Source organism: Pseudorca crassidens, chromosome 21 (assembly GCF_039906515.1).
Source record: "Pseudorca crassidens isolate mPseCra1 chromosome 21, mPseCra1.hap1, whole genome shotgun sequence".
NCBI lineage: Eukaryota > Metazoa > Chordata > Mammalia > Artiodactyla > Delphinidae > Pseudorca > Pseudorca crassidens.
Genome location: NC_090316.1, coordinates 8,541,266 through 8,552,815, shown reverse-complemented (window position 1 = coordinate 8,552,815; position 11,550 = coordinate 8,541,266). Strand labels below are relative to the sequence as shown.

The following is an 11,550-nucleotide window of genomic DNA, read 5'->3' as shown; positions in this document are numbered from 1 at the left end:
GTCTACTTTTACCTGGCTCATCCATCATAAAGTAAAGAGAGTCAATACAATAACCATTCTCTTCCCCTGTGTACTACTAAAACAAGTTTAAAAAGAGTTTTGGGCAAAGAACTAACGTTCAGGTTCTTTCCCCTTGACTGTTGATTCAAAGTGCGGCGATTATAAGGTAAATATTGAGATGCTCCTTTTGTATCATTGACATCAGCCACTGCTATAGACAGTGGAATCACTTGTGTCAGATAGGGAATCTGGTGTCTAACTTTGGAAATGTTTCAGGTCTCAAATGGAACTTTAAGCACAAAAAACCACGTTCACCGTTAGGAAAAAGATATATTGAAAATATGTTATAGAAATACACAAATCAACGTCATATTTATAATATAATCACAAAAAGAAAACATAAAATATAATCACAACACAGAGAAAGGCCGTTATAGGTCCTACACCATCAGTTCCGCCGATGTCCGTCATGGTCCATTATACCCTACGGGGAGGGCGGGGCGGGAGGAGACTCACCTGCCCTCCAGACAGCCGGTCTCTGACTACCCTGCCCTGCCTTGGCTGCTTGGCACAGCTGGTGCATTTGGGCAGATCTTCAGTCCTGAGTGGAGGGAGAGCAGCTCGTGAGCACAGTTACACAAGTGAGGTGGAGACAGTGAGTACTGAATCCACGCTCCTGACCAGTTTCTTTTTTATTGTGTTTACTCAGTAATTCAACAAATTATCAAATCGCTTATGTTTACAGTATTCAAAATGGACAGCAGTACTTAGCTGGACTTGAATAAGATATGCACAGTGGTAAATAAGCCAGAACTGGAGATTCTCCTATTTAAGGTGTGATGGAATTGCCACCAGAGAAAGTAAACAGAACTAAAATAATTTAATTGCTCATGCCCTAGATTTTAAGATTTTGAGCTATGGGAAATGGAAATTAAGTTCCGATCATCAACGCTAGCTTCTAGGATAAAGTGGGGCTAAGGTGAAAGCTTCTTTGTGACAGAATCATTCCAAGAACAGTACTGAAGTTAAGTGCAAAAACACTGCAGACCTTGGGGTACCAATCTGATGGGCCACATTCATAAGCTGGAAAGACCATGGAAAGATCTCGTTACTGGAATGCGTGGCGAACAGTAGTGAAAAAGGACCTTGACTCCTCGCGATAAATCCCTGTGAGCCAGGGCAAAACTGCATGATCATGGGGGCTTCTCTCCTCACCTGTACCTCTCAGGAGGTAAAAGGCAGAAATTTTTGTCCTGGGAGTGGTGAGTTAGGAGGGGCTGATTCACCTGTTTTCCAGGAAGGCAGCTCCAGTGTCTAAACATCAAAATGACGAGGGTCGCCAGGCTGCTTTTGCGCGGTGGGAAGAGCAGGGCTGCGCTGCAGTGGTCTGTGGCACTGGGCGTCCGTCAGGGGAGGGTAGTACTGCCTATAGCAGACATAGGCGAACGTCAGGCCGATGGTGGATCCAGCCAGGACATCTGAAGGCAGAGGAGACGGGCCTTCCCTCAGTCACGGTGATGCCACCCAGCAGAGGGAGCTTGGCCCTCCAGGTTACTCTACTTGTTTAGCCTGCAAACCCCCTCAATTCCAGGCTTATGGGGTTTTTGGGTTTTCTTAATTTTATCGTACATTTGCAGGATGTTCTCTAAACACCAAATCAAAACACATGTTTAGTTGGGTAGTTATAACAAGGCTTTTTCTGAGTTCACTGCATTGAATATTTTTAATTGAGAAGAATAATGAAGGTTCACTTAATGCTATCAACAACTCCTTCTCACCATTTAAAGGGTTCTAGAGGAAGGAATAAACTCTTCAGGAGTTGCTTCTCTTTGCAAAAATTTATTCTTTAAAACTGAGCTCCTAAGGTCCTCTGGGCAATACTGTCAGCTTTTTTTTTTTTTTGAACTGTGGGCTTTCTGTGCAAATATTTGGATATTTTACTCTATCATTCAACTTAAATTTCTTTGGTTTAATTACAATTTTATGTTTTCTTGAATTTTACTTTCGTTTCTGAACAAAAACCTCACGACAGTGAACTTGATTTTTAAGAAAGTAAATTGAATTTTGAGGTTGGGTGTAAAAAATTTCTTATAGAGTTTATTCTGAACTTATGATGCTTCAAAGTCATGGGAAAATCAGAATGTCCCTCATTGGTAATCTGTTTAAAAGATAACAGCGTGCTTTTTCATTTTCCGTGTAGCAATAAACGCATACTCAGTACAGAACGCAGACCATCCTCTGCTCACTTGTCTGTTCATTCAGCAGACACCCAGGGAGCGTCTCCTGTGCCAAGTGCTAGGGAGAAATGATGAGAGAACGGTGGAGGCATCCATGGCCTGGATGCCTTGCTTACCTTGCCAGTGATGCTTGTAGTCACAGGTGCGGGACAGTGCAATCACAGCTGCAAAGAGTAGGGGTGACAGAAAGGAACAGAACCTCCAAGATTCCCCTCGGCCTCGTGGTGTGAAGCAGTGTAACTTCCCTGCCAGGTAGAAGGACGCGAAGGCCAGACCAGCAAATGCAACTAGAAGAGGGAAAACCTCTAAGTATATGTCTTTTAAAGAAAAAGAGGAGGCTATGTTTTTATCCCTTTTGGTAACTTTTGGTGTAGATCATCGATCTACATCGTCAATTATGAGGGAGAAGGAAACAAAAGGGAAAATGAAGGACCGTTTCCCAAAGTGAGTAACATTTACCCTGGGAATAGTTTTGGAATCCTAGCAATGGGACTTCACTTCCTGATGCGTTAGTTTCCTGATGCATAAATGGGAATCATAAAAACAACAGTACCCATCTCATTGGGCTCTTTATGGTATCAAACGAGACACGAATCTAAAATGCTTTCGGAAGCACCTGACATACAGTAGCTCTTCAATAAAGGTTAGTTAATATTTTTATGACTGGAGCAAGATTGCAGAATTTAGGCAAATAAAACAGTAATAATAAAATGTTCAAATTTCATGAAGGTAAACTACTTCCTCTGTCCTCGAATATTTAATATTCGAGGTTCAAGCTTGTTATTAAAGAAGGGGGCTCTCCGATTTCTAGATGCAAGAACAAGAGTGCATGAAATGTTCCCATCCTCACAAGCTTCCTAGGTTAAATTCAATGATCCCCCAAAAAAGCACAGATATAGAGTCCACGTGGTATTCTTACAGGAAGAATGTCCACTGGGGAAGCTCTTGCGGCCCTCATTCACCACGTCCTCATTTCCTGTGCACGTCAAGTCATGATGGGCTTGCCCGTCGGGGAAGCAACGGTAGAAGAAGTCTGGGCGTGGCCTGCAAGAATAAGCGAGGTCTGACGTGGATCATTTCCAGCTCCAGAAATTATTTTTTGGTTGTGTTAGATACCTTTCTTAACTGTCAGTCAAACAGTGTCCCAGGCAAAACAGTGAAACGGGATTGGATAGTCACCACTAAGAGAAAAGCCTTATTTCCAGGGTCAGCATTTAAACCAGGAAGGAAAAAAAGCCACTGCGGCACGTAGTTACTTTTTAGGGCAAAGAGTGAGTCGTGCTGCAGCTTCTGGGGGTGCTCTGGAGGACAGCGACTCCGTGTCAGTGGGAAATGCTGTTCAGGGCAGAAGAGAGCCCGAGAGTCACCCAACGGACCGAGGCAGAGGGAAGGGAGGAAGTGTTTGTTAGAAGAGAAAGATCAGACTGAGAATAAAGAGAAAAGGCTACGGGGAAGATGTGGCAGCAGTTGCGTGCGCCTGCCCTCCTGGGGCGAGGGCGGCAGCGCTGGGCACTCACCTCCCCACTATCAGTTTGACTGTGTTGGTGAAGACGCCGTTCAGAGCCAGGGCCAGGCTGGCAGCTGGAAGGCAACGGAAGTGGCTGCTGGTGGCGTCTGCCCAGGAGGAGCGGCCGGGTCCCTGTCTCGTTAGGCGCAGCCGCGGTCTCCGGGGACAGAGGAGCGCTCGGGCTCCAGCCGGAGCGGAGCGTGAGAATAATCCCGCCCCCCGCCGGCCACTCCGCCTTGGCACAGGGAGAACGCGCTACCCGGACTGAGGACTCGTCGGAGCTGCAAATAGCCCGGTGCACGCAGGTGCACCCAGGACGTGGAGCACGTCTCACAGGCAGCAGGCGGGGCACCCCGGAGACGCAGTCACTCGAGGAACGTAGAGCTCGGCCCCCCAACCCCCCGCCCCGCAAGCCCCGTGGGGGCCCCCGCCTCCTGCTTCCGGCGCTGGGGAGGCCGCGCTTACCCAGGCAGGCCTGCCGGCTGTCCACTGCGTCCGCCTTCTTCAGACACCTGGCCAGGAGGACCGGGGCCAGCGGGGCCAGCAAGGCGACGACCTGCGCCGGACACGGCAGAGCTCAGCACGCGAAAGGAAACAGGGCCGCCCCGAGAACGTCAGACAGCTAGCTGGGAAAAGAGCTCCCACAGCAAGAGGGGTGAAGTGACAGCAGAACTGGCCTATCAGACCTCCCGGCTCCCCCGCAAGTGCCGCGTCCCGGGTCTGCCTGCAGCTAGCTGGGCGCCGAGCTCCCGCGGGAGCCGCCGTCACCGCTCCTCTCAACGACCAGTTGCCCCGGGCCGCCCTGAGCAGCCGCCCCCAGACCCTATCCCTGGAGCCGAAGCGGACGGACTTCTCTCTCAACCTGGCCCTTAACCGTTACGACGCGAAGGCTCGTCTTCAGCTCCGTGGCGGAGCCAGGGGGACCTGCCCGCTCCCTCCCTAGCGTTCGGCTCCGTGAGAAGTGCGGTCAGAAGGGAGGCTGGTTCTCCACGCACAAACATCGGCTTGGTGGCGAAATACTCTGCTTCCACGTACGGATTCCGGTAGAGCCACATCTCCTCGGGCTGGATGAGCCTCTGGAAGGGCGGGAGCAGCTCTGTTACCCTAAAGGGGACACAAAGGTGCGGACGCGTCGGCGGCTTCCCGGAAGCGCGCGCGGAGCCCGGCCGGGCGGCGGGGCCGGGGGCCGGGGGCCGGAGGCCGGAGCGCAGTCCTTACATGAAGACCGCGAACAGCGCGAGCCGCAGGCCCACCTCCGCCGCCACCTTCTTCCCCATCACGGCGCGCGCGCTCAAGGCTGACGTGGCGACGCCGAGGGAGGGGGGCGCGGGGCGGGGCCGGAGCGGGGGCGGGGCCGAGGCGGGGCGAGAGCGGCCCCCAGCGCCTGAGACAGCGACGGACGAAGTGAGGGGTCGCTCCAGCTGTCTGTGGCCCGCCCGCCCGCGCGCCCGACGTTGCGTACCTTACAGAAGCCCGGGCCTTCCGTCCCGGGGACCACGCAGACTCCTCGTTTCCGGATCCAAGTCCCCTGAAGCACACCGCGTACTGCGGAAAGACGTGCCGGGCTCCCGCAGGACCTTGCGGGCCTCGCCGGCGCGGTGGACGCGCTGGGTCTTTCGGCCCCGCGCTGGTCCCCTCCCGCTTAGGATGGCCTCTTGCCCACTGAGTGGTAGCAAGAAATTACGGGCAATGAACAAGTCCACATATTTAATTTGCAACATACGGGACAATTTATTGAAGTCAACCTCAAGCAAAATCTGAAATCAGTGGAATGTCATTAAAAACCTTTCCAAATTAATCCTCACGGAAGCAAAAAACACATTTGAATTCCAAAGTATTTGTAAAATAAGAAAGGCAGCATCTCAGTAAATATAATGTACAAAAATTATATGTTCCTACCAGCACACACAGTAGTAAGAAGCTTAAATATTACAGGCAATGCTAATACACCGTAACTAGTCAACACTAAGCTATCTATATACAGGTTAACCAAGCTTTACACGTTTCACACTATGCAATAAAACATAGGCCAATCAACAAAATCCCCAAAATATCATATATCTTGAAGTCTATGTGGCAACATCAAGTCATTATACAGTAATGCCCTAGTGGAATACCCCCAGGGAAAATGAACACTAATCTTTAGTGTCAAGAGCTTCTAGCCAAGTCACAGAAACTCAAAAGAGATTGACTTAGTGAATATTGATGCTTTGTTATTAAAGACTCAAGTCTCAAGGGATTTAGGCAAAAAATAACAGTTCACAGGATCTACAAAGTTTATTACAGATAAAGTACAGAAATAACCAATCTACAAAGGTAATTATCATAGATAAAGATCACGAGGAAATGAGAGCAGAATCTGTAGGTATCTGTGTTTTGTTGTGCAATATCACAAGTGGATACAAATGAATTTCTCCTATCAATTCCAATTATGCACACACCCCTGTATATAAAAAGAACCAGTTGTAGTCATCATTTAGCATCTTGGTTATCAGTGGCAACATGATTTTCTTTCTTTTTTTTTTTTAACACAGGGCATGTGACAGCACAAATGAGATAAAGAGCAATATTAGTGACAACAAAGTAAAAGTAAATTTTATCCAGTCCACTTCTAAACTGACAAGTTTGAATCCCTCATTTAGGTCATCTGATGGATACCGAGAGGCATTCACACACATCAGAAGTCTGTGGCAGGTGGGGAAGGGAAACCCGAGGGTGCTTTCTTGCCACGTAGCAGGTGCACATAAGAAAACGAAGGACTGAATAAATGACTTTGGTAACTATTCATCTTTTCCCTTTTTCTTACACATTAATGACTCTGGGACGCCACCAAAGGACAGGTAATTCTCTTCCTCCTTCGTACATATGTGCCACACGAACCTGAACTTGTCACTTAAGCAATGGACTGAAAAGAACGGAAATGGGTTTGAAACACACAGGTTACACCCAGCATTTCAGGAGAGTAACATAAGTGCAAATTTTTGTTTTTTTCCCTACGCAGGCATATATTAAAAGGAAAGAAGAGGTGCTTGGGGATAAGGTTGACAAAATAACAAAACAGAGACCATACATATGAAGTACTCGTATAAATGCTGCTGGTATTTCATGCAGGAGTCTCTTCCCCGAACGTGTGCACTGAATCTGAGAGAACTACTGTGGACACTTCCGTCTGCAGAACTTCGCCTTTAATCCAAGTTCAAGAGGGTAAGAGACAAAACAGTATATAAAACAATGCTTTCTACTTCATAAATCTTAAAATAACTGTAAAATAAGGAGAATCTGAGGAGTTTCAAGTACTTAAAAAACCTGAATTCAATGAGGCAGAGGTCTCAGTGTTAAAGTGGCTACTTCGTACCTGTGGTAAACACTACACCCCCTCCCTTACCCTACTGTAACCCCCTTTCTCCCTGTACCCCACCCCGGATAAATGTCGGTAGATTTCAGTATATACAAATTCCCAACTCTTCCTATTTGTCAATATAGGGCAAAGCTGTCTAATTATATCTATTCCCGAGCCTATCTGGAAAGGGAAGCCAGTTCTACTGTTTGTTTACAAATAACCAGAGACCAATTCTAGGTGGCCTGAGGCCAAAGGAAGTTGTTCCAAGTGATCATGTCTGCAGCAGCTCGGACAATGAGGGGGCTGGACACATCAGCCTTTTAAGAAGTAATTCAAGTCGAATTTGCACTGCACAGCACAAGCAACTTCCCAATGTAGAAGGACATCAAGTGTGAGCTTCCCAAGCTGTCAAGACGCCACGGTAACTTGTTCTCTTATCCTAGTGGGACATGGCATGCGGCAGTACCTTGACTTTAAGGTGAATGCTAAAGAAGAGCTTTCTGTTTTAAAATGAAATGAGAGACAAGCAACAAATCCCCGGGAGTCCAGAGACTGCGCTCCACACAGCTGGCCCATCTGTTTCCAAACTGCAGATCTGGGCTGGACCCTGACTGGAACACACCATGCAGCGAGCTACTCAAGGGAAACTCTGCTTCCTGAGTCAGGAAAGAAAGGTGTCCAACAGCCGCCCTGTCTGAGTCCTTTCCGCAATCATCTCGTTGTGAGTTTCCCAGCGTTATTCACAGGCGTGCCTCCAAATACTCTGGGGAAATGGCAGCTGGGAGCTGGGAGCAGCCTTCCCCCTGCCTTTTTGTTTTTTTTTTTTAGTTTTTAGATGTGTTCCTGATTTGAACACATAGAAATCTCCAAGTTTCAATGATTCTAAAAGTCAGCCTATTTTATAGCTTAGGCCAGAGAATTTCTGAGAATTAGGATAGGGTGGGAACTTGTTAAAAGAAAAATGAAAATAAAACCCACCCCACTCCTAATTCCAGCCCTGATTAGATATTAAAGAAGTGACTCACTCCCTCCAGCTGCTTCTGCCTGGCCTGCCGGGAGCACAGGGCCGTCCACCCCTCCCTTCCCAGCCAGCGGCAGGACTCCTCACGCCCCCTCCGGCGCAGGGCCTGGAAGGCCTCCAGGATTTCACCTCTAGCTCTTACAGATCTGATTTCTGAAGATTTATGCTGATTATCAAAAATCTTACGTTCGCTTCTTCCACCAAAGAACCAACATAAGGTTAAAAAAAATGCCACCGTTATCCCATGCTGCTTTAAGTTATTTCATTTTCGGACAAGAATTAAAACCCAACCATTTATGCTCTGACCACAGACAGATTGAGAAGTTAACAAATAACAACTTCCAGCTATCAGTGAGCAACATGTGTTTTGCAAAATTTCATTGGCGAAGCACAGACAAGCACCCTGCATGGATACTATGCACATATAAAGCACAACTTATTCTTTTTCTGCTTCCATAGCCTGCACCTTTAAAATATACAAACTAGGCAACAGTACGAGGTGTGAGGAGAGCTCCCTGGCACTGCCAGGACTAAAGCCACGTTCCAGACCGTTAAAGGACACTCGCGGACCAAGACCCCATGCCTGTGGTCAGCGATGGTGTTTTCCGCCCTGATTTCTGAAATGGCAGAACAACCCTATTAGCCAACCCCCCACCCCCCCCAAATTAAAAAACCTCAGCAGATCTCTGCTACAGCTACACAAACAAAATGTGACACAATGAAGAAGCTGCATAAAAATACTTAAACCTAAGGTATTTGTAGTATACAGGATATACCCTGGCTTACCATATAAAACTCACCAGATATTAAATAGCACTAAGTCCAAAACAAAGCAAGGAGATAAGATTCCATGTTGGATACCGTTTCAACACGAGGTGCATTTCAGATATTAAAGGAAATCCTTCATGTTAGTAAGTTTAAAAAAGCAAACATTTATCATATACATATATAAAATAAAGTTTTAGTATGATAAAACCTAGATTTTCTTAAATTATTTTTTAAAAGGACATCAAACTATATGATTGCTCAAGAGCAAACTTTAGTGTTTTGGTGAGCTGTAATTCACGTGACTTGTAGCAGTCGCATTTGGTAACACATATAGCATTTTCTATCTTGCTCTTTCTTTTGGGACCATATCTAATCAACAGAATTACTGGAGGCCCAATAAGTTACCTCAGAACTATTTGCTGGAATCAGGCAAATGGCAGTTTAGGAGCTTAAGTAAAAGAATTGTAGTGTTTGTTTGTTTGTATTTTTTAACAAGAAAAAATCCAGTATAATTGCACATTTACATACAAAGAAAAAAAAAAAAAGAAGCACAAAACAGGTTTTTTTCTTCTTTTTTCCAGAGAAGAGTTGTAAATTGATAAGGAAAAGGAATACACACGCACAACTGAAGGAATGTTGTGGAGCATCTATCTTCCCTGCCTTTATAAGGTCACTGGGTACTTCCTGAGGGAAAATAAATGCTCCCAGGTACCGGCAATTGTTAGCAGTCAAAATTCACAGAGAAGCTGACGTTCATTCAAGCTAAACCTAGGCTTCTACTTAGTACAGTGTTACAACAATGTCTGACAGGACTAATTAATTCATACAGGGAATCCTGGAATATACATATTCCTAAGCATTAAAAGCAAGTGAGTTCTGTGGCAGATATTCCGGTTCACTTGCGTCTATGAGCTCCAACCATTCCTGCTATCACTGCTTTCTGTGGAGCTCTCCCTAAGTGCTTCCTGCCATGAAGTGTGTTTGTGTGGCTCTCATTTACCCTGTAGAAGTACAAGTGCTACCACTTTCACCCCCAAATTAGGAACTGAACAAAAAGATCTATTCAAATACAGTTCAAATTCATTTGTGTAGTTTTCACCAGGACACGTGACTGAGTGGTCAGCTGACAAAGGGAATGTTTGCTTGGGAGAGGAAAGCAGAGACAGAAAATTAAAATGCCCATAATTCTCTCTAAGTCAGACCAGGGTGTACATTAAATTGGATAGAAAATGGTGCTTATTTGACCCAACTTTTGGTCTGTGCCTTTCAACTCCCTTTAGCTGCCTTTACCAGTGTGTCAAGACAACAGGAATGACCATTCTAACTCTGTATTCATATCCACAGAGACACACTTCATCAAAAACACCCATTATCAGTGGAGAACGTTTCAAACTCAGTGAGGGCATCGATTTCTTTTTTTCTCCAGAACAAAAAACCAACCACCACATTATATACCTTTCTAGGTAAAGTTATATCGGAAAGCCCACCTAGTTTAAGACCACAGAGGTAATATTCACTGAGGCCTTTTGATTTCAAGAGGCCAGATTCAATACTCCCACAGAGCCCTTCTCTAAGACTACGAGAGGCGTCTGGAAGGGAAAGCGAAGCCAGCCTCCCTGCTGCTCAGGAAAGCGGTATGTAAGACCACCATACCCTTTTCTAGAGGGCTTTCTGCAATTCCTACTTAAAACACACACACACACACACACACACACACACACACAGACACACACACACACAGATTAGACTATCTGAACTACACTTCTCAAAATTTTTAAAAATGAAAATAAATAAAGGAATGATGGCTACTTTTGCTTTTTACACCCAAGGAACACATCCTAGACTTTAAATTTATCTCATTAACAGAACTTCTTCTCTTTGTTCTTATTTTAAAAGCGAAGACATCTCTTTTGCCAGCTGCAAAGGCATTGAAGCACAATAAAAGGCAAGAAAAGACCAAGGGAACCTAACCCTTCACAAAAGAATCCCCAAGCTGACAGGACGAAACTGAAAAACCAGATCCCACCAACGGCTTCTGCCTGCACGGCCTGGTTCCCCATCTTCACTTTAATAGGGCAGCGCTGATGGCCAAGGCTGTATGCACTGCAGCGGTCTCTTCTTGTACTAACGCATTCTCTACTTTTTTCTTTTCCTTTCTTCGTTTCAATAAAAAAAGAAGGAAATCACTGCCCATTTATTCTTTGACTTCTTCTCCATGATCCTGTGATTCCAATTTACATTTGATCTTGCTCCAGTATTCGGGTGACACGGGAGATACAGGGTCATGTTCAGAGCAGCAGAGACGGCCTTCCAGAGCGGAGGGCACCAGAGCCCCCTTTTCATGATCTTTGCAAAACGAACGTGGACAGAACTCACAGAAGGACACAGCTGCGCTGCCGCACTCATCGCACTGATGCCACGGGCACTCCCACTTTCCTAGTGTGGGCGGGAAGAAGGGAAGGATCCCAGTGAGTGCCTGTCCCCAACACCCACGAGACACCCCACTTCCCACCTTCCTCTCGGACTGGGGGCTGAATGCAGGTGACTACGACTCCAAACCTCAGCCAGCAGAGGTCTGGGTGCACCTGTCGGTGTGGCTGCGAGCTACTGCCCGAAACTCAGCTAGGAGCCAACTACCACCTGTGGTAATGGACAGTAAGACACCAGTCCTTGCTGG

The 11,550-nt window shown here is 46.4% G+C and overlaps 2 protein-coding genes and 1 long non-coding RNA gene across 10 annotated transcripts in view; 1 reads left to right on the top strand and 2 right to left on the bottom strand.

Annotated features, from left to right (window-relative positions):
- Nucleotides 1–310: 310 nt before the first annotated feature.
- On the bottom strand, nucleotides 311–5,061 carry PLPP5 (phospholipid phosphatase 5). Of its 3 annotated transcripts, none has more exons than XR_010939549.1 (8): nucleotides 4,963–5,061; nucleotides 4,740–4,848; nucleotides 4,210–4,300; nucleotides 3,755–3,818; nucleotides 3,157–3,281; nucleotides 2,354–2,524; nucleotides 1,287–1,426; nucleotides 311–601 (listed from the first exon to the last, which is right to left on the bottom strand). XR_010939549.1 is itself a non-coding variant. In XM_067721728.1 (8 exons), the coding sequence occupies exons 1-7, from the start codon at nucleotides 5,019–5,021 to the stop codon at nucleotides 1,315–1,317; spliced, it is 783 nt and encodes a 260-aa protein (XP_067577829.1). In that variant the 5' UTR covers nucleotides 5,022–5,061; the 3' UTR covers nucleotides 311–601; nucleotides 1,287–1,314. The 3 variants fall into 3 exon arrangements, 2 of the variants coding, with proteins under 2 accessions (XP_067577829.1, XP_067577830.1); XM_067721728.1 differs by having other exon boundaries at nucleotides 1,287–1,478; XM_067721729.1 differs by having other exon boundaries at nucleotides 1,287–1,478; nucleotides 4,740–4,820; nucleotides 4,963–5,036.
- Nucleotides 5,062–5,070: 9 nt separating this feature from the next.
- On the top strand, nucleotides 5,071–11,059 carry LOC137216035 (uncharacterized). The gene is made up of 2 exons (XR_010939555.1): nucleotides 5,071–6,948; nucleotides 10,770–11,059. It is a non-coding gene; the product is annotated as an uncharacterized lncRNA (long non-coding RNA).
- Nucleotides 7,893–11,550, bottom strand: part of NSD3 (nuclear receptor binding SET domain protein 3) — a 108,969-nt gene continuing 105,311 nt past the window's right edge. For all 6 annotated transcript variants that reach the window (XM_067721712.1, XM_067721713.1, XM_067721714.1 and 3 more), the window contains one exon: nucleotides 7,893–11,309. In XM_067721712.1, the coding sequence (XP_067577813.1) occupies nucleotides 11,068–11,309 (242 nt within the window). In that variant the 3' untranslated portion in view covers nucleotides 7,893–11,067. The remainder of the gene's footprint in view (nucleotides 11,310–11,550) is intronic.

Bases quoted from the DNA above. Each gene is read 5' to 3' on its own strand.
- PLPP5 (XM_067721728.1), bottom strand. From the start codon at position 5,021: ATGGGGAAGAAGGTGGCGGCGGAGGTGGGCCTGCGGCTCGCGCTGTTC. The intron at 3,282-3,754 runs GTGAGTGCCCAG...TTATTCTTGCAG, and splicing joins GTCAAACTGATAGTGGGGAG to GCCACGCCCAGACTTCTTCT. The intron at 2,525-3,156 runs GTAAGAATACCA...TCCCTCTTCTAG, and splicing joins CCCCAGTGGACATTCTTCCT to TTGCATTTGCTGGTCTGGCC.